This window comes from Colletes latitarsis, chromosome 14, assembly GCF_051014445.1.
Source record: "Colletes latitarsis isolate SP2378_abdomen chromosome 14, iyColLati1, whole genome shotgun sequence".
Taxonomy (NCBI): Eukaryota; Metazoa; Arthropoda; class Insecta; order Hymenoptera; family Colletidae; genus Colletes; species Colletes latitarsis.
In genome coordinates this window covers 26012085-26036757 of record NC_135147.1, presented here as the reverse complement: position 1 = coordinate 26036757, position 24673 = coordinate 26012085, and the positions used below count along the sequence as shown (strand labels likewise).

Below are 24673 nucleotides of genomic sequence, written 5' to 3'. Positions count from 1 at the left end.
GGTTACTCACGTTTGGCGATGCTCGTGGATAATCCGACGAATCTTCTACGACGTCGTGAGACATCTCTCGTCCTTCCAAATGACGCGGCCTTCGTGGCAGTGATCCATAATGTAGAAGCTTTCTATCTGAAAGAAGTTTCGTGGGAGATAAATTATCGTTGTGGCATCTTCGTGTCAAACGACGTTTAACTCGCTGTTAGTCGGAATAATCGACGTTCCAGCGTGCGAATGTTACCTGTGAAATGGTTGGTCAAGGCCGTCGTCGGTATGAGATCGGGATTTCCGTCCTCTTCTTCGCCTTTGCCAGCGAAAGTCGCGATACTGGGCTGTTGGGGTGGTTTTGGTTTCGCCGGGGTGGCGGCGTGTTTTCTCCAAAGCGCCATCAGCACTCCGGTCACGATTAGCCCCAAACCGGTCGCTGTACCGCCTAGGCCAATCAGAATCGGCGACATGTCCACCGAAGATACCGATTCGCCTATAAACGAAATCTCTACCAGTTCTACTTATACATAATTCATTCAACCGACGTACGTGGTCGAAATTTAATTCAACTTGGCTCTCTTTCTCCCTTTCGCCGCGAACGACCGTCCATCCCTCTCCGTTCGTCTCTTTTACGATTGTTTCGCCTTCGAGCCGATTCTTTTACGCGTTCTTCGCGCGAATCTCCGAAAGCCTGTTATACGGTTTATTCCGCGCGTACGAATCGCTTCGAGGCACACGACGGGTTTCTAATTTACTTGTTTGTCGTTCACGCTTCTCCAGAGAACGTCGTCGGTTGAATTGCTGAGAGAAATTTCTGGGGAACCTAATCTACTTCCAATTAGGGTCTTACTACTTCGGTCTATTGCGAAACTTCGTCGAGGCGGTACTCGCTTAGCGTCGTTCGATTAACGTGTTTATTAATTCACGCGTTGCTATCTTCGCGAGTCGGTGTAACGAGTGTCGAAGGCTTGTCGTTCACGCGAAACACGCGATCGACGGGTTTTCTAAAGAACCCGGTGGATGGATATGCTCGGTTCGATTCCCGCGCGTTTTAATTTCGTCGTTTTCTCGTTGGAGTTTTAACGTTCAGCTCCTTCGACGAGACGTCTTCGTTGCCATGGAATGATTAATGAACGCGGCGAGCGACTCCGAGGCGGTAGTACTGTTCGGGGGCCCGGTGCTTCTATCGGGGAACGGACGACACGGGTTCAAGTAAAAGGAAGAAACGGACGAGGGAAAACAGAATGCATAATAATAGCTCATAAATTTCGAGGCTCGTTTCCGGATTCTGCGGAGGTCGACCGTGCCAACGTGCCGACAAGCAACGTTGTATTTCCTGCCTCGCTTAAGACGTGTCTCAAGATTTCTCGTATCCCGACGGCGATTAATAATTGTTTACCATCTTGGCAAAATCCGCGTATTTTACGGTGATTATAGTTTCTTGCACCGAACGCGATGTTCCCTCGTTGATAATTAACCTCGTTCCGTTAACGTTGGATTCGCATCGATTCGACGTTCGAATGACAATTTCGTCCAGTGTTTTTTTTATTTAACGATACCGTTCGATTAAATTGTCGAAACGCATTCTTTTCTCCTCGATTGTGTTATGTATTTCCGAACAACGGCCCCGGGGGTTGCGTAACACCGACTGCAGATGCACCGAGAACGATCCGCGAAAGAGGCGAAATGGGACCGTGTCCAATTCTCATTTGGCTACTACCCTGCATTCTTTTTTTATTTTAAACGTCAGAAAGAAGGCTGCGATCGCGTATCTATCGCGACGATCGGAATTAACGCGATTAGAAGTAGCTACGATAACAGTAACGATATCATTGACGAAAAGTCGAACGAAATAATTCCGTACGGTTCGCTGCGAGCGTAGTGTCGGGGGATTTTCATTCTCGAAACTTTTTCCGTCGACTGGACCGTTTCGTTGTCTCGATCGCGGGCTCGCGCGTACGCAAACACGCGAAACTTTGTCTCTAAACGAGAGGAGCTTCGACGCGTCCGCGGATCTTTCGAAAAGCGGATCCCGTCTTTCCGTTCAACTCGTGTCAGAGGTACTTACGCACCGGTGAACTTGGCCACTCCTTTCAGCGCCACCCGTTCCATGATCACCGGATCGCTGGAGCCCTTCATATTGACCGCGTAAAGGGCGACCGTCGTCGGTTTGTGAAGCTCCAGCTCCCAGTGAGGGCTCGTCGACTCCAGCCGTTGTTTGTCCACGATCGCGACGAATTTCTGCGGCAGTCCGCCGTCGTAGCCCTCCATGCACGATATCCTTATCCAGGAACCGGTCTGGTTGTAAGCCGTACAGTTTTGCAGCGGGTACGGCCTGCCTGCCGAAGGAAACGCGATTTTCTTTATCAATCTTTGTCATTTCCAGCTCGAAACGCATTTTAAAAACGTAATATTATCGAAAAATAACTTGTAACCGACTGTTCTGCTTCGTGGCAGAATTAACTATCGAATTCTGGTCCACGAGTACCCGACCTAACAAAAAAAACACAAGTTTGGGAACAAATATCTTTATTTTTCAACGTAATTTTCTTTTAGCTGGGTACACGTTTTATACTTAACAATGTAGCGTCTTCAAGCTTGAAACTTAAGCTTTGTAAGGTTGGTACTTCCGACCATAGTCATTTTTTAAAAAGAATAACCGCCATTTATATCTCAGACCACCCTCGTACGCTCTGGTTATAGAAAATAGTTCGCGTATTCCAGCGACGGTGATCAACGACAAGGGTTAACGCGTTACGGTATCGTCGCGTGTGTGTGTGTGTTTCATCGCGTTTATGGATAATATAACTACAGCGTGTAGGTTTAGTTATTTTTTCTTTTTTAAGAGAACGTACACGCGTATTAACGGAAGCTCGTATACCGTACAATTTCGTTCGTCGGCCGGGTAAGGGAAAAAGTAGCGTAGCCCACGCCGTGGCTCATATAACTTCATTTTATTGCGTAACGAAAATTGCAACGCGATGCTGCACCGTTTCGCAACCAATGAAATTATGTTCCACGGTCGTCATTATCGACGATGGTGTTGCATTAACGAGATCGCTTGTATGCAAATAGGGAACTGAAAAAGCTTGTGGAAAAGGTGGACAATGCGGTCGGTATAGTTATTTCACTTCCTCTTTTTTTCTTTTTTTTCTCTCTCTCCGTCCACTCTGTATAACGCGCGATGAGAATAATCCTTTGCAGCAACGCAAATTAGTAGATCCACGATAAAACAGATTTCCTTCGTTTTTAAAGCCCTTTCTCTTTGAATCCGCTCCTTTCGACGCGTTTTCCATTCTCTTTCCGTGCCCAGAAAATTATTTAAAGCGCGCGACGCTTTGTTTCTATTTTTTTTTATCGCGAGTACGCGCGCGCGAATTATTTTCAAAATTTCTCGGAAAATCTCACGGACACGAGAGCACGTTTTCGACTAATTGATTTTCCTCGCTTTTGTCAGCGCGTGCTTTCAATTCTCTACAAACTGAATATACGGGGTGTTCGGCCACCCCTGGGAAAAATTTTAATGGGGGATTCTAGAGGCCAAAATAAGACGAACATCAAGAATACTAATTTGTTGATGAAGGCTTCGTTAAACAGTTATTAACGTTTAAAGTTCCGACCGTACTGAATTTTTTTCTCGAAAGTGCGTAGGATTTCGGGGGTATGTATAATGACCAAAAATGATTGTAATTGACCCCCGCAACTGAAAATAATTTTTTTAGAAAGAATCGAAATTTTTTTTTCACCAAAAAATTTAGGCACCTACCCCCTGTCGATTTTTCTTAAAAATTCCTTTTTCATTTTTAGTCATTTTGTTTGACGCCCTACGGAAAAGTTGTCTAATACTTTTTTGTAGGTACCCATGAGCTCTACTTCAGAAAAAAGTTTCATTGAAATATATTCACTATTGTAGGAATTATGGCTGTTTGAAAATTGGACCATTGTTATGGGGTTTTTCTCATTTTGCGGGGTCAAGGACCAACTTTTCGAATATTTTTGCGATTTGTACATATTCTCCAGCAAAATAGGCGTAGTTTGCTTTTTTAAACATCAAAATCGTCCAATCCGTTCAAAAGTTATGACGTTTTAAAGATTCGCATGAAATTTCAGTGAAACATATCAACGGTATGGTCAGACATTATATTTTCGGTAATGAATTTTTTTCTCGAAACTGAGTAGGAATTCGGGGGTATGTCTATTCACCAAAAATGATTATAATTGACCCCCGCAACCGAAAATAATTTTTCCAGAACGATTTGAAAAATTTTTTTTTCGTCGAAAAATTTCAGCACCTAACCGATTTTTTTTCTCGAAAGTGGGTAGGATTTCGGAAGTATGTGTGTTCACCAAAAATGATTGTAATTGGCCCCCGCAATCGAAAATAATTTTTCCAGAACGATTCGAAATTTTTTAATTTAATTGTTAATAACTTTTTAACGAAGCCTCCGTCAACAAATTGGTATTCTTGATTTTCGTCTTATTTTGGCCTCTAGAATCCTCTATTAAAACACCCTGTATAGTATTATCCAAATTGAGTGTCACATCTTTAAATTGAAATAAAACACAAACTATTTCAGATATTTCGGGTTTCTTCATTTTAATATAAAGTCCACTTCGTAACATTAATCGTGGGACGCAATGTCATTCAAATTATGGCGACTATAATATTGTTTTTTAGCTCGTCAATCGTTCGTGATTCATCGACAGAAACTTTACTGTTTAAAAAACCTCCATAGGAAAAAGTCTAACGGAGTTAGATCGCCTGATCTTGGGGGCCAGTTGACGCCAACAAGCTCGAATAGAACTTGTAATAATTTTCAACAATTTGTCCACGTTGTTGCACAGTGTAGCGTTCCATGACGATATGTTTCTGTTTACCGTTGACACGTGTGAGATATAACAAAGAACAATCAAAGCAGTCCCATCTGTTGAGAGACGCGGCACTCGATGAGACAATCATTTTGGTAAACTTTTTGTTGCTCGGGATAGCTCGTGTTGCAAATTAGCGACTCGATCCGCGTTATTCGCGCTCGTTCCTCGAACATCTCCATCAACCGAGGTTCTTCTCGCGGACAGGGTCAAAGGAACGCCCACGTCATCCGTCGGCGTTTCCGTTTATCACCTTGCATCCTTGTTTTAATTAACGAGTTAATTACTCAAGACCGTCGGGTCGAGTAACGGGCGCGTTGCAACGTTTCGCGTTGGATCCACGCGCCAAGTACCGGCTATTGGTCGGCAAAAAACTGCTGCCCGGTAATTACATAAGAAATACGTTGCTTCTCCACCGAAACTAAATTATGTGTCCAATTACCGCAAGCGGTGCGCGTACGTGGGTTAAGGCCGAATCACGGGGGAACTATAGACCACGTTACACCGACGATCGCGCGGTCCCGACGCGGACAAAATCAACCCCGTCGATTTTTGCCCGGTCTCGATCAAGTTTTGTCCGTCGAACGTTCCCGGCCCTTTGCGCCGAATTCGGCCAGTAGATTCGCCGTGGCCGCGGACCCGAACACCGGCGAGAGTCGCGTGTATACCATAATGAACATATTCAATTACGGTTTTTATTAAATTCCCGCAAAAACGCGCATACGACACAACCGACGCGAACTCTCGACGCTGCTAGCAGCTGGAGACAACGCGGTGCTTTTCGTTCCGCGAACCATTACCAGAGGATTTCGCGTCGCGGGCGACTTGGTTCGCGTTCTCGCGACAACTTTTCCCAACCAAAGAATAATTAAAAAAACATCCGCCGCGCTCGAATTTTTCATCCCCCGCGTCGATGCTCGAGAAGTTTCCACGGTGCGTAAACGCTCAGGACGGCCGGTTTATACCCGCCATGGAATTTTCCGCAGCTGAAAAACGACGCGGTTACTTTTTAAGCGTCGCGCGATATTCTCTCGACTCGTTATAAGAATGGGCGAACGTTCCCCTTCGTTTTACTACCCGGCATAAACACGTTTACCGTTTTTCGTTTACACGCACAGCGCACGGAAACTGTAATGTTCCCAGCGCGGTCCGTTTTGCCACTCGAATAACAACGATTTAAAAGGTTTTTACGAACCTGCCGCGATCACTTGGTAGAGGCAGGGCTGTTTCGAGGGACCGACGACGTTGCTGGCCCAACAGCCCAACGTCCCGTAATCCATGTCGGACGAAGGCGTGTAATTCAGTCTACTCGAAGTGCCCTCGTTAGTATACTTTGTGGACGGAATATCGTTGAGATCTCCGCTGCTGTTGAAGGTCCAATGGAAGGTGACGGACGTTGGGTTGGCCTCCACTTCGCAGACTAAGCTGATGGTCTCGTGTTTTAAGGCTCCGTGGATCTCCTCGGGGAGATTCAAGGGCGGCGGTGTCGCGTTTTGGTACCTCCAACCGGCGGAGTTTACAACGTGCTTACAAATAGGAGCGACTAGAACAGAAAGCATTCGCGTACTCGTAATCGATATAAAAGATCGCACGGATCTGTTCGCGGAAGCTTTATCGTCGAGCTTCCGAGATACTTTTTACATTCGGGGACAATGTACTTACACATAACCTGGAGATTCATTGTGTTAGAACTAGCGCGACCCTCGACATTGACGGCCATGCAGGTGTACTTTCCGCCAGATTCTCGAGTTATACTCTGGAGCACCAGAGAGTGGTCCGAGAGCACTATGCCGGCGGTGACGTTGTAATGGAGCTCTTCTTCCTGAATAAACAAAGGGGAAAAGATCCTGCATGAAAGAAGTCTCGCTCGAGATTCCGAACCCGGGGACCAGCGTGCAGAAGGAAACGACACGAAGACCAGATACGACTGGTTCGTCTTCGCGGTCCGCTTGACCGATTCAATTGTAAATTTATCGAACCGCGATCGATACAGCTTAACGTCCTCTGCGGTTCGTCCGTGGCGCGTTTCCTTCCGAACCCTTCGAGTGCTATGCATTTGTCAATTTTTTCCATCTCTCGTCTGCTACATATTAGGACAACTGACCCTTTTATTTAAGATATTTTGGATTACTCAGCACTCGAAGGGTCAATTTTTTGAGACCGTAGAAGAATCGAGGGGACAAAGGACGTGAAAGGGGAAAAGATAGACGGTCGACGGTTTATAGCGTGCACCGTATACATAGTTAAGTCGTCCCCGGGTAAATGGTTACAGGGAAGAGTTAACGACGGGGCGGGCGATGCGTCGAAAAGTTAGGCGCCTGTGTTTGGTGCATTCTTCGTCCCTCGTCCGGACATAAAGCCCCCGTGACGCGCGCGAAAGATTCAAAATTTACCTGACGGGTAAAAGCACGATCTCTCGACTGCGAAGTTTACACACCCGAAGCTTTCAGGTGGTTTCCGTCGTGCCCGGGTCTTCAGCAACGACCGCGCGAAACTCTTTGACGCGCTACGACATTTTTCTACCGAGTGTCTCCTTTTTTCTCCTCTCGTCGCGACGAACGTACGCGTTAGAAATAAGGGCAAACAATTTGATTTTCGCGCGGTGGCTCGAAGACACGACGTTTCCAACGAGAAACCTTTTGGCCGTGGTCTCGCTCGCAGATTGCCGCTTGTTCCGACGGCTCGGACAAAGAGAATTTACGATGTATACTACCCGTTGCACGATCCTCTGTCTCCCTCTTTTCTCGTCAGCTCGTTATTCCGCGTACACGCTCGACGCGCGACCGACCTCGCGTTTCTCTACACTCTCGGCGTTACACTCGTCTCTGACCACTGGTTTACAAATATACGTATCGCGTACAAATATACGTATGCGCCGACGTACACCCGCGAATTCTCGTCCTCCCCCGGTGTCTGCCTTTCCCGCACACACGGCCGATATTATAATTTGCCCCTTAACTTTTCGACAAAGGTTTTGCACACAGATTGCGAGCCCAAGGCGCGTCACGCGAAACGGAGACCGTGGACGGATGTAAATTTCCGAAACTCGATTATTTCTGTCTGCTCGAGAAACCCCATGTTCCCGCGGATGTCTCGCGACTGGTAGACTACTTGAATATTTCATCGGACTCGCGCTAAAATCACAAGTTGTTAAACCTTTCGTTTCCTCGCCCTCGGCCCGAAACCGCGCGAACTCTCGGATCGCCGAATCCGATCGCGAATTCCCGAGGACCTCGCGTACAGTCTTGGCAAATTTTCAGACACGAAGATCATTTGGAAGATCAACGTCGAACTCGGTTCCTCGAGCTTGCCCTTGCCATCGATTTCGACCGACTTTGAATTTTTGAAAGTGGATAAACCCTCTCGAAACAAGGTGGAACGAAGAAACAGGGAAAAGCGTGTTCGTTTGCTTGTTTTATGCGAGCGGGTGTCTGTTCGATTTTCAGGAGTTTGCGGATAAGTTGTACGCGTTATCCCGTATAGTGGAGGAATATGCCTCGAGCGACTCGAAACTATCTCGGATTGGGAAGCAACGTGTCTAGGTTCGCGGCGCTAGACATTACTATTATGACTACTATGCATCCGAAACGTGCATTCTTCGAATACACGATTTTCTGTTCTCTCGGCGTGGCAACGGGCACGCTCTAGTTACGAGCAGAAGAAATATTTCACCTTTGGAATACCGAGTTCTTTCATCCTACCGATTGTATCTTGGATCGAAAACTGTTACGGTAACGGGGACGAATGGAAAAATCGTAGAATATTGGCTCTCGATGTTGTTGTATCGCCCGGTTGATTAATACAAGTTCGAAAATATGTAAATGGGAAAAACTTCTGCCTATTGTCGCGTCGAGAGCACAGGGAAACCCGTACAAAAGCATCGTATTTGCTTTTGCGAACGAGGAAAGTAGAAACGGTGTCGCGTTCGTACGGTAGAAATATTGAAAAAGATATGTTTTTTTTTTCTTTCTCTCTTTCTCTTTCGCGGTTCGCGTGAATTTTACCGCGAATTTCTTTACTCGAACACGACTGTATTAGACGTTAAATATTCGCATTCGTGTCAGAACGATAATACGTGTTCGCGGTGAGCAAGGAATATATATCTGCTGCTCTGCATTGCAAACGGGTGCCAGGGAAGGGGGTAGACAAGAGCGATAACTTCCATTCTCGCAAAATATCTCGGAACGTGCGTCTTGCCGGCGTGCTAGTCGTATTCTTATCTGTCGGATTATGCATAAAGCATAAGCAGGCTTTCTTCGTTTCCCGATTCCCACCAGAACGATTCCTCTTATACGAATCAGAAGAAATTTCGCAACAGACGGGAAGCAACGGCACAGCCGACGCTGTTAAAATCAAGCTGACGTTATCGAAATCCCATTAATCCGAACGAAACGATCGGATTTGAAAATAACGTGTTTTAATATGCCGACTCGAACAGGATCCTTTGTACGACGATCGATGGTTCGCGATTCCGAATACGTAAAAGTATCCGGAATGCGCGTGTACGGTTCGAGCATTCATCGGAACGAATTAAAGGATTTTGATTAACGTTTTGTCCGTAAACTCCGTTCCGCGTGCTTTAAACTTGTAACAAATGAACACGTTTATACGTTGTGTTTGATATTTTTCGATGGCTCGTTTGCAATTTGAATCGCGCGCGTTTGTGAAAGCCATCTGTTTCAGCGATCGTTGAAACGCGAATACGTAAAAAGCTCGGGCGTAATTGTGTTTATAGAATTTTTTGTTCGCGGTTTCCGTGATTCGTGCGCGAAAAGCCAACGGAACGGGGACCGTAACGCGTGGGCGATACAGCCCGCATAATGACATTCGACGCGTACGTAGCATCGCGATAACGGAAGCGTCATATTCCGGGACGCGTAGGCGAATCGGCGGAAGGGTATGACTTGATGTAACGCGTCTAACGGATTTAGTTTCAACCGCATGTCACAGCGCGGTGTTATCTGCTGTTGAATATGTCACTGGGAAGCACGCGTGCCGAGCGTAATGATGGCCGACCGTGATCATCTTTCTCCCTTTTTAACGTACCCTGGGAAACGATAGCTGTAACTCGAATCCACGATCGAACCGTTCGCCGTGACTCCCGTCTCCGTGTACAGAATTTCTGCCATCGGTTTCGATTGATCGGTCGTGTCGATGGTAACGGACGTCGCTTTACACCCTCCGGGATAGTCCTTTAAACTCGTCTCGACCGCCGACGCGATTAATCCATTCGTTATCCGGTTGCAACATCCTCCATTCGTTGAACAACAATCTTTCCACGGTATATCCAAGCCGGAGAGAGCGCAACTTAATTGCGTAGAGTGTCACTCGATAAAATCGAACAATGGCCCTCGTGATTATTAAAAGAAAACGGAACCGTAATAGAGTTGACTTTTCGTAGATCGTACTTGAAAAGTTGCGAGATGGCGACGCTAACAAAGGCCATTCGATATTAACGCATTCTCAAGTTTCGCGAACAGATTGCACAATTATTCCAGACGACGATTCGATTTCCTCCGAATTTTCAATCAGCCATCTCCTCGGTATAGGTTCGATATTGGCGCCAAAGAAATCTTCGATAAAATCCGCGCGCTGAATACTAACGAGGATCCAGGAATGGATGGTATTCGTCCCATCTAATTAAATCCCGTCAGTATATTATCTCCCGAAGCTCTCTGGATAATCTTCGTCCAGATCTTCCTGAACGATCGAAAACTGGTACGATGTTAAGTAATTAACGCTATCATTTAAACACGTTCGCCTATGGTACCGTTGTTCTTGATTGAATCTTTGATCGCTCGTTCGCAGACGGTGGGCGAGTTTTACGAACGTTTCGGCGAACGTAGTGAATTTTGCACGATAATGGCGGCAATGGCGGATACGTGTCATTCGTTCGTCGAGAAATTTTCATCGCGCGGACGTTTTTACGCGAGCATTTTTACGGATTGGTACACCGGCTTTGCCCGACGATTCGCGGGCAATTTATTGGTTTGGTTTTCGGAACGCGCGGGGGCGGGGGAGGGGGACAGCGAATGGACGGGAAGTGACAACGGGGAGACCGTAAATTTACAATAATTTCGACAGAGTGCACACGAGCGCGCTCTCTCTAGCGGGTTCGAGCTCTCACCGAGAACGAACGCTCCGAGACATTTGAAATTATCCCTCGCTCTGTCTGAGAGTTAGTTCCCTTTCCGACGAAAACTCTTTCCCAAGACTTTTAAACTCTGTTACTTATTCACTGAATCTCTCTCTTACCTTTTTTCTTCGACGACCCAGCACTGGATCATATTCCTCCGGATAGAAGGCGTCCTATTATTAAAAACTTTTTCTCTCTCTTATTCGATTTTACGAACTTTCGATTATTCGAGTTCATTCGATCGTAATTCTTGCCGTCAGTTCGCGCGCGTTAATTAAGAATCGCGCGCAACGTTCAATTAAGAATTTGTCGACTACGAATCTAAATGAGGAGAGGAATAGAACGAGTATCCCCGAGCGAGTGTACTGCATCGTTAATTTCGATGTTTTGCTCGCGGTGAATACTTGAATTATTCGAAATTGCGTGAGATAATTTATCCGCGTTGTATTATCCGGACATCGTCAATTTTTAGAGCTCCCATCGCTCGACACAAACGGATATAAGAATTATTTCTCCTACAAATATCAGTTTTATACACAGCAAGTCTGCGTATAATAACGAAACGTTTTTCAGTTTAGTCATTGTATCTATTAATTATGACACTTACAGAATTTCGCTTTAGGCATCGTATGGACAATTAAACATTACGTTTTACGACCAGCCCTCTGACAATGACCGTACTAATATTCCAATATATTTGTGTTGCTCTGTAATTAGTGACCATTGTTTGTTTCCGAAATTATTACCGAATCTATGCGTTTCTAATCGAAATATCGCGAATCGTGAAACTAGATATCCTCTACGATATACGTCAAAACCAAATTTCCCACCAGCCGAAATCATTCAAGTTTTATTCGAAACACCTTTCGATACGATCTGAAGTTTCAAAGTTATTCGACGGGGATGCATTCTGTCTTGAAATCGGGCATTGTCCCCGTTAAATCCGCACGTGCTTTCTCGCGGCGAGAAAAGGGGGTGGAAACGGTGGGTCAGAAAAGTTGGAAAATATCGTGAACTTTGCTTTGACAGGGATTCGCGCGACTAGTTGATCCGATTGAATTTTTCTATTTAACTTTGTTTCTTCGGGTCAGTGTCGATGTTGCACGGCGGCCGAGGTACGATCAGAATTGGCGTCGCGTTTGCTCAAAGGACGTCTCTGGGGGAAACTACGGGCAGAAGAAGGGGGTTTCCAGGACGCTCGTAGGATTTCGTCGATCCCTTGGGAGAGTTTCGTCCCGACGGAGAAAATGATGGAAAGCATAATCCCCCTTAAGAGGCTTAACTCGACGATCCTCGAGTGACCGAAGATAACGCTCGAGCTTTTCAGGTGCGAGCCAGGAGTTTTTCGCGAGTCAAGACGAAAAAAGGAAGACCGTTCCAGCGACGCGACGACGTTTCCGTGTTCGCCATGGTTTCTCGCGTCGTATCGCTCACGGTTTAGCCTACGGATCGCGTATGTCCTGAATTTCCATTCAAGAAGCAAAACGACACTCCGACGCGTCTACTCGAAACGTCTAGGATCGCGCGCTCCGTTCTTTCGCTCTTCATTACAGCGTAATTTTCTAGATTCTCGAGTTTATTGCGCGACAAGGTTATATCGCGTCGACTTTTACGCTCTTGTACCTTCTTTTTACGGGCAGGCAATAAAGCAAGCTCGAGGGAGGAATTCGTCCCGGTATGTCGTTTAATTTTGCGCCCGTGTCGATTCATCGGGAAGCTTTTTTACCACATTTCCTTGGCATTCCGTATGCGCGCGGAACACACGCGAGGGGACGGAAACCGGATTCGTCGCGACGAGCTTCCACGGGCTCCGCAGTTTTCGGGCTTCGTTCGTCGCGGGAGGCGAGCGGAAACGAGAGAACCGGATGCAGCAGTCGGATTGACGTACCTCGTGAAACCACGCCAATTTGTAAGCCCTAGGATTCGCCCTAACGTTGCATTCGAAGTAAACGTCTTCGCCTTCCTTGATGTTCTTCGGATTCAACGACGAGCCCATCTTCAGAGTGACGATAGGGGAAACTAAAAAAAAACAAAAAACATCAGAACGCAAACGTTAGAGGTGGACGGAATGACACGCATCGTTCGACGTCGAGGGACATGCACGAGGGATCGAGATCGAAACGGATAAACGACAGATCGGAATCGCGACAGTCATGGCGGCCCGGAAATTCAGCCTCGTCGCTATCCGTCGGTGCGTTGTTTATGATCCGAAAGCTCGCAATAATATTCGAACATTAGCGGAACGCGTTAATGAAATTTGCATTTTCGCTAGCGCGAAACGCGACCGAACGACCGGCTAGTCTCGACAGGGGGGAATCGAAACGCGAAACTATCGTAGTTAATAATGTCACGGTCGAATTAACGGGAAATGTTTTATCGCGCGTAGTTCCACGCGTCGCGAGAATCGCTATTGAATTTCGCGTGACACACGATTCCGCGCGCGTGTGTCGATACACCCTCTGCCCATGGCTACAATCGCGTTTCGATAGACTGGTTCGCGATAAGACAATGTCCAATCCTTGACGCTTTATCCGTATTCGTTGGGTCGATCTACGCGCTTCTCTATTTCGATATTGTCGATCATTAATAATTACTCGTTTGTTGTCCTACGCGCGTAACGACGAATACATCGCGCCATTCAAATGGTCGAACCAATTAGATTTTTACGACATAATAATTGTAGCTACGGAGTTTGAGTAGTCTTCTGAAAGAACGAGATAGAAATTTTATTTGTGTCAACGGGCGAAATAGTTTTAATTCGTCGGCGATCGGTTCGCTCTTCAAATATTTTCCTTTTATTTGCGCTCGTTTCCTACATCCTTCGTCTCGTAGCGCGGAAAATTATTTTTCTTCCGGGACAAACATCGGAATCGAAAGGGAAACTTTTAATTACCGCGGTGATGCTCGGGTGGGCAAATATTTCTTCGTCGACCGGCGGTGTTGTTCGACGAAACAGACCGGAGCAATCCGGAGAACCGGAAAGGGCAGGAGCACGGTCGAGTAAGTGAACGTTGCGATGCAAATTATCGCAAGGAAGCCACCGATTACGGAAATTATTACCGGTGGGGCCCGTAAATCTGCTCGAGAACGTTTGGCTCTCCCCGGATCTAGTCGAGCGATAGTTATTTTCCCAAGGAATCGTTGGGAAACGATTACTCGACATTCGGGAGCGCGAAACAATATGTTTGAAAAAATTTAGAAAACTTCCCCTTCCCGCTGGACTTGGTTCAACCGATCAATACCCGCACGCTTTAAACCCCCATTCATTTTGCAACATTGCCACTTCCACTATTACAGCCCCGCCAATAGGAATTTTAGGGAAACGACGATTCACGGAACACGCGTTTACACGCGACAATCGAGATCCCATCGAACGTTCGAATACACCTGCAGCGGACAGCCCTTTTTATTATAAATTTCAGTACGATGGTGCTAGGCTTCGAAGTTCATTTTTATTCGTGGCTTTCGTTAATTTAGCTAAACGCCCAGAAGTTAAGCAACGTCTTACACAACGTCTCTAGTTTTCGTACCGCGAAAGTAAAGTATAAAGGTCGCGAAAGGATCCAAAGAAATTTTGTCGGGGTAGTTTACCACAGAGGAGCGTTTAAGGGACGGAGGCTGGTATCGATTCGAAGGAGCAGCAGGATCATAAATAACCAGTTGTCGATGCGTCTTATATTTTCCATGGCGATTTGATCGCGAAATAAATCGTAGATCGCGACGCGGCAGCAGAAAGCCGCGTTGCATGCATTCATCGTGCGGTATAAACGCATGCATGCGGCACGGCACAATATGTACTCGAGTGCCGCGGCTCTAGTGGCACGTTCAGATTCACGGAATACGTGCAGCTGCATATAACTGTGCCACCCTCTATAGACCACTTCTTTAGCGTGTGTACAACCACGCGTTTAAACTTAGAGCTAATCTTGAGCGCGTTCGTCGTGCTCCGTGCCCCGGTACATTCCTTGGAAAATCGTTCGCGCACGTACCACCCTCGTTTTCGACGGGTCGTTACTTTCCCGTGCGCCGATATAATGCTATCAGAGTTAACGCACGACTGTCGCACGATTCGCTGCTCCTAAACTTAATATATCTACGCGGAACGAAATTACTTTCACGGTGGTGTTTCGACGGCTAAAAATATTACATTTCGAAAATTAGGAATCCTCTTATTTCTACCTGATTTGCACGTTAATATCATGCTCCTCGTTCTCCCGTTTAAAGAGTCGGCAGACTAGGCAGGTAAATTCCGTAGGAACGTGGTTTGGGGTTCGGGCATATATTCGCCGCGAACAAAATTATTGCTTTATGACGTTCGGTCAATCTCTCCGCTTCGATGATCCGCGCAGGACGAGCGTATAATTTGCAGAAAGTACCGGTCCGCGCACCCCCGTGTCGTTATTATATTTATCGAGCGAGCAACACGCGCGTTTATAATCGGATTAAAGTTTTCCATTAATTTTGTTTGCATCGCGCATTCCGCGGTCGCGTATCGGCGAAATGGCCGCGTTGTACGCGCACACAAAGAGCGCGTCTTTCCGGTTCGGAACGAAAGCGCAAAATGATATTCGCTGGTAGGCAGCCCCAGGTGTCGGCCAGGGAACGCTGTAGCCAACGCGTGTACGTGCAATGTAATAAATGGAGTACGTCGAATCTACGTATCCAGTGGGCGTCCAGCACTTACGTTACACGCTACCGACGTCCTAGAGTGCACGTGGCACGTTCAATTATACGCCGACGGGGCCAGCGTCGAGTTAATTTTCATTACGCGCCGCGCCACTTTTACGAAAATTTCACCCTGTATTCCGCGCGAACAGACGAACGCCCTCGTTTACCGGACTTGGCAATTTAGGCGAGCGCAAAAAATGAATACCACGATTTCGGGGCCGACGTTTAATAACACGGCCAATTAAGGGACAAACGAGGCGAATCCGGAGATTTCCGGTTCCGTGGCTATCTAGAGAGTCACACGGTGTATCCTCCGCATTTGCGTCCCGTATCTCGAATGCGAGAGGAATTTTACTGTTCTAACGAGATGATAACGAACGTTCGTGCCGCGTCGGGCGTACCGCATCGAGATCGAATATCGGAACGAAGGGACCGCGCAATTCCGTTTTCGAATTCGCAGCCGGATCGTACTTGGGTATGCTGAATTAATATCGAATACATTCATTGTTTTTGTAGAATAATCGCGAAGAAGTAATTAATTCGACACGCTTGTTAGTCTCGGGGCGTGTCTTTTCAAAATTTTCGTATTCGCGCCATATTTTAATTAACCTCGCGGTAAGTTCCGGTTTTACTCTCATGGTAATTTAATCGTCCACAAATTCAGTGGGATTCGTGTCTGGGCTGTTTCTAAGTCGCGGGACTATCTGCATTTACATCCTCATTTGAAAACTTCCTTGCGCGGAAACGATCGCGTTGCAACCACTTTTTGGTTGCTGCGAACTAGAATAGCAACGAACATAGTAACGTTTAGCTACTAAAATTTCTCGTTAATAACGTAGAAACGTCTTTTATTTTCGAAATTAGAATTCATCATCGATGAAGCGTTTCGCGTTGCCCGTAATACGATTTTCATTGTCCGGATCATCGTCGTTTTGCGTCGCGTTAAACGAACAGGGAATTTAGCGTGTAACTCACACGATGTAAAATTGAAGGAAAGTTATCGAATCAACGGTGCCTCGTATGTTAATAATTTCAACAACTTTGGATTACAGGGAACCGCAGCCAGAACTCTCCATCCCGCGTGGATTGTCCGGTTAAATGCGAGGAACTTGGTATTCGCTAGCGTGACCTGTAAGCCATTTCAACGTCGTATTCGGTAATACTTTGGCCCGGCGTAATTTAGCGTGAAACAGCATAATTTTTGGTACCTTGTCTCGAGTACAGGTTGGTCGAACAACTTTGACCGAACAAAGTTATCGGGTCGTCCTCTGTATCGAAGACACATATTCTAGAAATGATTTTTCAACCAAGTGCTGTTACACGATTACGGCGTAATTTAAAAGCACGCGATACCGTAATATACTAATTTATAACTCGAGGGAAGTGGACAAATATCGAACGAGAAGACTGGTACCGGATGTTCGTCAATATTGACGCCGGATTTTAACGTACTTGCTACGATGTTTATATCGTTACTCTTTTACGTACACCGTGGAAGGAAAACGTCGAAGAATTTACTTTTCCGTCAAATACTTTCCCAGGTTCGCGTAAAAGTTACCTTTACTTTTTATTAAATTATAAAATTCCAGGTGCACGAAGCTTCGTAAAAGTTGACGAAGGATCGTTCGCGCAGATATCGATATTCGATCGCGAGCAAATGCTTTGTGTAAAAATGAATGGTTCGCGTATACTGGAAATTTTCTGAATAAGAAGCCCGGGTTATACCGCGAGATACAGCGTGAAAGACTGTAACCTATTTTTCGTGACGGTTTCTTCTCGTTCCCAGCCATTATGTGTCGGCGCGGTGGCGTCAGCATGGATGGTCGATGACGAAACCAGATACCGGAAGTGCCGGTTAGAATCGAGCGTTCACTCGAGGCTGTGGTTCAAGAAGGCAGATAAAATAAAACTGAAGGATCTGTCTTTACGATCCTTTGTTCATCGAATGGTTAATAACGTTGCTTCTCCACGACGAGAGTTTCGTTCTTACGACGCAATTTCGAAAATCCACCCTCGATATCGTTTCTTTCATTCGTGTTTAGATTTATCACAGAGTTTGTTACTGTAAAATGAATAAACAGTAGTATTTCAATGTCGTTGGATTTTATCCGGACGTAGGGGATCGGCGACAGAGAGCAAAGACGATGCTTTGTCGCAAACGACCGTCACAGGGAGAAGCTTGCCAGCCAAAGTGTAACCATTATTCGTGGTAACGCCTTGCAGAGACCGCGGAGGCTCCCTTCGGATGAATTCAATTCATCAAACTCGATGCCAAACGGATGCTCTCGACAAAGAGGGCGCGCTAGAAAAACTCTTGGAAGGAGAAACAATTTGAAGGAAACATCGGCGGAGAGGATGGAAACGATCGTAGGAAAAAGACGCGTTTCGAGGAAATAAAGCGCTGGATCGATTGTACCGCAGACGGATCGATACGTTCAATGAGAGCAGGCAAAATTGCTACACGTATACGTGTAATCCAAAGTTTTGAGCGTCGTATGCGGCGGCTTCCAATATTCGCGTCTGGCACAGCTTTGCCCTCCTAGCTCTTGAAACATAAACAACGAGTCGAGTGTCATCAAGAGGACTCGAAGAGGTATTCTGGCTGTATACGGTAGAAGTTTGGAAACACTTCATGCGATACGTTATTTTGTAAAGTTTCGTCGATATTATAATTGTAGCGTGTAGACGTTAACCGTACGCGTACGTACACACGCCTCTATTTCTGTTGTTTTCCTCTCCGCGGATGGCATTGTTTGGAAAAAGTTCGAAACTCGAGATAATCCGGTATGCTTTGCGGGGGCGTACGAGCCGCGATGGAGATCCCCAAAAATGTTTCCAAATGATAGGGACGACGAGGGGCTCGATTTCAAAGGTTCGTTTCGAAACTAAGTTCGTGGAAAGGATTTATTGATAACAAGCTTCGTTTCGAACGTCTTCGATCGTCTGTGTCCGGCTCCTCGAAGCGTTGCAACCAACGGGACATTGTCGTTGAATGCAGTGCACATATTGGTTGCAACGGTCCTCGCTGAGCGGATTGCAGGTACTCGTCCGGTCGATCGAAGCCATGACTGCTCAACTTGCAGAAGCTAGTGGCCTGCCATAGTTCCCGGAAGTTTCGAGAACGTTTAAAACGGATTGAAAATATTGCAAACCGCGGTAACGATCTGTTTCCAACTTCGCGCGTTCTCCTGTCGATAATAACGTTATAAAAAGTGGGGAAGCTAACCGATCGACCGGAAGGAGGGGAAAAAAGGCGGGAATCGAAAAGGGAATGGACGAACGAACGAAGGCCTCGAACAATCGGTCCGTACGAGAGGGGCCACTTCGCGATATGAATTCTGCAACGTGTGCCGATGAATCGGCTCGATATGGACGAGCGGGAATCTTCCTGGTCGGTCGGTTGTCTCATCGCGCGATGAACCCGATTGATATCGGCGCCCCACAGTGCGCTTCATGAAATTTTCGAAAAGGCTCGTCGATGGGACACGCGCTATCCGATCGGGAACGGATACGTGTCCCTGCACAGTGGACGGATTACGTGTCCTGCAGATCCGACAGAATCCCCTGATCTTTTGGAAACATCGGGAGATCCTTTGAACCGATAACGATGCAATCTTGAACGTTGCGGCCCGTTTTCGTCCATTAAAAGAGATTTAATATCGGAAGAATCGTTCGATTGTATTGCTCCGAGACCGAGTCACAGATAAATTAGAGCGTTTCGAGACGCCCATAGAAAACTGGAATACGCAGGGCGGAGAATGATTTCACCGATCGGATAAAATCCTGTTCGTCGATGAAGCAGGGAACCCCGTCTGGTCCGTAAGACTTCGGCCTTTCGAAGATTACGCGTCTGTCGAGACGAAAGATCGCGTATCGCGGTCGACGAGACATCGAGAATGGAGAGAATAAGGAGTTGTACGGTTCCAAATATCCTAGAACAATTTTTAAAAGGGGTAGAGAGGAATTTCTCTACGCTACGATAACGCCTATCGAGCTCAAAGTTTCAAACAGCGCTCGTTACGGTCTCGTTGATTTTCTCCAAGGAATATCAAACCTTGCAAAATGGCTGACAGTTCGTCAGCGGTTGGCTGATCCGAGAGGCACCGGAAACTCTTGGAACGCTCCGGAACGCACGGAATTAGCCTCTTCGGTAGCAATGCGAATAAGTTCTCGGATTCCTGAGCTCCGCATTCTCGACGAAGTCGTAACGACTCGAACACGGTTTGTTCGTTCGCGATTCCATTCGAGAAAATCCCAATCGAAAATATAAACCGTAAGAATGAATTAGTCGCATTGAACGTAAATTAAATGTATTAATCCCGGGGTCGCGTAATTTAAATTAAACGTGGATTTAATCGGGAAACGAGTGTCGCGCTAATATCAGCCGTTGTAACGAAATTGACAGAGTCGGAATTTAGAGTTTGGTCGATCGTGGACGAACGAGCGAAGCTTAACGATTCAAGGAACGCGGGTTTCCTCGGCGGTATTTCGCAGGTATCGAATCATCAGAAAGCGGTCAGAGGGTATGGGGGTAGAGGGGAGGGTCCGAAACGAAGCCATTTAGCTGCGCGAATAATGGGGAGCCGATAATGGCTTTTCGACGTACGAAGACAATACCACGATTTATCGTTTGTAGGCGTCCCCGACGACGTCAACGCGCGATTCTGGCTTTACTTCTTTCCGAACGGTCTCCGTGGGTTACATATTTCAATCGAATTCGAATTCAAGACACGGGTTTTTTCCCCGGACGCGAAATTCGCGAGACCATCTTATTTATTTATTGTTGAAACCGTTTGAAAAATAAATAGAATCCAGTCAACCGTTGGTCGGGTTTCAAACGCGTGAAATTGGATCCGCATGAACATATATCAAAGTGAATAATTGAGGTCTACGGAACGGAATGCGTCTGACCGAGAAGAGCCGAGCATAAAAGTTGATTAAAATACAGGGTGTTCCGTAATTCATAGCAGAAATTGGGTCGGGTGGATTTTATTTAACTTTGCACGCGAGAAAACGAGCCACGTTTCCAAACAACATCTTCGCTAAAAATAGTAAACTAAATTTAACGATAGATACAGCGATTATTTTACTATCCCACGTTCGCTGGATTTAAATTAATCGTGGTTTTTTCGAACTTGTTCAGGAATATTTAATTCTCGGAGTATATGGTCGAAGAATTTTTCCACAAAATTTTTATTCAAAAATACAGAGAAATCAGATGTAAGCGTTTTTATAGGATCATGCACCCCAAGTCGAGCCGGATGCGAGTAGATACGCTCGGTGGTGAGGGAATTTGCGAAGGGTAAATCTCTCTTTACTATGTATAATAACATAAGTCAGCACTTTCGGAGGATATTGTTAAAGGTATTGAACCAATGTACAGGGTGATTCTAGAAACTGGGACGAGGTCATCTTTCGATGATTGTTTTTAAAATTGAACTATATTCCGGCGGAAGCAATCGGTGGAATTAAGATGATAAGGGAGTGCGTATCGCTGGCCTGGTCGGCGAAGGTGCAACGTATAGTTGGCATTCGAGGATTACGAGTTCCGAGTTAATTTTAGCGATGATAACGAACCTTCCTCGACGACGCTAATAGTCATTCCGTGAGTAACGAGCGAGCCCCGTAGCAGCTAGCCCAAATAATAGGCGAAAGCGGCAAGCTGCTCGGCAGTAGTTATCTCAGGCGATGGTCGGACGTCTCGTCGTAAGAATGGAAACACGAACACCCCTGTAGCTGCTTAAGAACGTTAAGGTTTCTTTTAAAGTCCAACCACCCGATAGATCGGGGACGACACAATATTCTATCGTATTCCGTCGACGATCGATCCTCGTCGATTCTACTTTGCGAATTTCAACGACCTCGTTAAAGCTATTTTTTCTTTTTTTGTTTGTTCCGTCCAGGGTTTTCTACATTCTCTCGTAGCCGAGTTCTTGCGGACGGGTTATTCGGTCGAACTACTTTGGTTGTGTTTTCGGTGTTGTCGCTCGTAAATCATCGGAATGGTAGATATTCGCAAATTGGCCACTCGACCGCAATATCGATACTACCAAGTCGTGGTACAAGGTAGCTCGGACCGCGAAATTGGCAAGTCCCGGCTACCAGATTCCCGATAAACACGTCGTCGGCGTAGATAACGATTCCGTGGGCGTTGTTGACGGCCCGTGCCTTAATTAATCATTATCGACGGACACGGACTAACCTCGAGCCACGTACGAACGATCCGTCGTCGACAACGTTATTCATATTTCGACTTTCTCGTCGATCGAACGTAAAAATAGGATACGGCGAAACGCGCGATTATTTGGTTGCCAGATTTCGGGTCCGCGCCACGGGCAGATTGCAGGTTTATCGGTTATTACTAATCCGACCGCAACGCCGATACAATCGTTCCCGGTTCGCGATACGGGAATATAATTTGTTCCAGTTTCAGCTCTTTCTTTTATCGCGTAAATTTCACGGAAAATTCGGGGGAGAGACCCCGGAGACGAATGCCTTGACGCGTCGGTCTTAAACGAGCCCGCGATAGTGTCGGGAGTTTGGTAAGCTCGGATTTACGCACGCGGCGAACGTTTTAACCCGCGGGAGCATGTGTTCGCGATGGTGCCTCGCGGTAACTTCACCGACGTTTCTTATTAGAATGGATTTCTGCGATTTTCTCGAGGACGTAAACGTTAAACGCGAGGTAAGACTCTGTCGGATCGTACTACACGCGCCCAAAAGCCGCCTCGAGGTTCTTATTACTTGTAAAATGGTATATCGGGTGCCTCGTGAAAGCGTCCCAAAGTTACTTCCCGGCGAGAGCACTTCCGGGATTGCACCACCTGTCAAGCCCTCTCCGAGGAGAGGCGCGTCTCGCCAGACGTGGCTGCATTTTATGGTTTTTACGAAGTTCGTTAACGCTTAACGTTTATTAAAGCTTCCCCTTTCTATTACGCTCAACCTTGAAATTGTATTCCATAATTTCGGTAACAAGATTTCAATCTCTACGGCTCCTTTCAGATCGTTTTCCTTGGACTTTTTTTTTCGCGCTGACGAGCAATTAAGCAGGCTGCCTGCGCGTCGCCCGTGTTTCCCTCTCTCGGTTTGTCGCAGAAAATCAGTGAACGGAACAGAACGCGAGAGGAGACCCTCGCAAAAAGTTCTGGCGTGCCTCGAAAACACGATGAGTAAATAATTCGATCAACGTCAAAGCGACGACGGCCGTTTCGCTTTGCGACCAGCAACACCGTCGTCGCCCGACGGTGGAGGCGAATGGTTAAATATGGAAAAGGGTGGAAACGAAGGCTGTACGGCGATGGAAAGGCAAAGATATGGCCAGTCCGTATGGTCGTTTCGTAAAAACGTTCGTTGCAGCGAGAGGAAAGACGAGACGCGAACGATCGCGGAAAGATTAACGGCAACGTTCGCCAGAAATCAATTTTCCCCGACGTTTTATTTCGTTGCGACGAATATAAGTGACAAAGCGTCGAGATATTTGAGGCCAACGAACAGCGACGGCTGTATGATCAACCGTCGAAAGATTTATTAGACAGGCGGAATAGACGGATGATAAAAAGTTAGCTATCCCGTTGTTGATTTATTTCTGTTCGAACCATCGAAAGTCGAACTTGGACGAAATCGTAAACCAGAAGCCTGGATTCGCGATTCGGATTCAGAAGGTTAACTTTCGTATCGCGGGACGAGGAAATTTGTGGTACGCAGTTTCCTGAATAGCCTGGCTCCAGTAACGTCTTTTTTACGACACTTTCCATCCTCGTCGCCGTACGTAAAATAGACCTTCGCTCTTCCGGATATTCGCTAGAGTGGCTGTATCGAGTAAGCCGTCGTTCGTTGAATTTATCGGTCGATTCCGTTTGTCAGAACTGTCAGAGTTTCCACCGACGTTTCAAGGACCGGATATTTTTTTTTCTGCCGCCTATCGTTCCAAGTTCGCCGCGAAGAAGATAAAGTCGCGACTGTAACGATCCACAGGGTCGACGATCGTTATATTTACTCGTTGAGGGTGTAAGAGATTCTTCGAAGAATGTTTCTACGCGTTGATAAACTTGTTCGAAGACTGTATGCGCTCTGAAAAACCATTAGCACGCGATAGTTCGATTTGGACATCGGAGCAAGTAGAAATACCGAGTAATGGTCAGACGCTCCGGGCAGATCGCGTTCAATCTCAATTTTCCAATTTAATTATCTCTCGGTAACGAACCATTATACGAAAATATTTCATTTTATATTTCTGACTTACTTTTCAAATATAAAATTGGCCTCATTTGTATAATGACTACACGCTGCGCAATTTTTACGTGTACGTCAATTTTTACAAATTACAGCAACGTTGAAATTATCCAATGGCTTGTTCAATACGTTCTGGTATAATAAAGCAAAAACAGAATACAAATTAAAATAATGTATTCGTACGTTTTAATATAAAGTTATCGATCATGAATAAACAAAACATTTGTTGGGCTTATTACGTGTTTTAATTTATAAAACACGTTTTTTTAGCATTCTGTTTAATAATTAAGGGTGTTCTCTATAAAGGAATTCATTTCTTACTCGAACACGCGATAAAATCAACGAGTCGAGTCTATAGAGAATTCAGATACTTGTAATTCGCGCTGGTCGTTAATATGCGATCCACGTCGCGCGAATATCTCTCAAGCTAATGCGATGATAACTGAATTTTTGAATACGTAAATCAGCTACACCGTGAGTAATGAATAGAAACTGTACGTTGCTCAAAGTGGTCGCGGAGAAAGAAGATGGGAGGTAGAAAATCGAAACTTCGTCTCCAAATAAACTGTTCGTAAATATTCATAAGACTTTTCCTGGGATTCGCCGTGCTTTCCCGGCAGCGAACTCAGTCCCCTCGCAGTAATTAAGGCAATTAACATGCGAGCTAGCAAGAAAACCACCGTCGAGAACGCGACATATCTACGGGGTATACCTTTTCGTCGGGCACCGACTGTGCAATTAAACATACCTCCGAGCTTTTTCGAAATTTATCGGCAGCGTTAGACC

General features: G+C 46.1%; 1 protein-coding gene across 1 annotated transcript in view; it reads right to left on the bottom strand.

Annotated features, from left to right (window-relative positions):
• The window catches only part of LOC143349785 (nephrin), a 135353-nt gene that overhangs the window by 348 nt on the left and 110332 nt on the right, over window positions 1–24673 (bottom strand). Inside the window, exons 9-14 of the mRNA XM_076781312.1 lie at window positions 12876–13006; window positions 6514–6673; window positions 6047–6394; window positions 2055–2321; window positions 236–475; window positions 11–126 (exon numbers count right to left, since the gene is read on the bottom strand). Of these exons, the coding sequence (XP_076637427.1) occupies window positions 11–126; window positions 236–475; window positions 2055–2321; window positions 6047–6394; window positions 6514–6673; window positions 12876–13006 (1262 nt within the window). The remainder of the gene's footprint in view (window positions 1–10; window positions 127–235; window positions 476–2054; window positions 2322–6046; window positions 6395–6513; window positions 6674–12875; window positions 13007–24673) is intronic.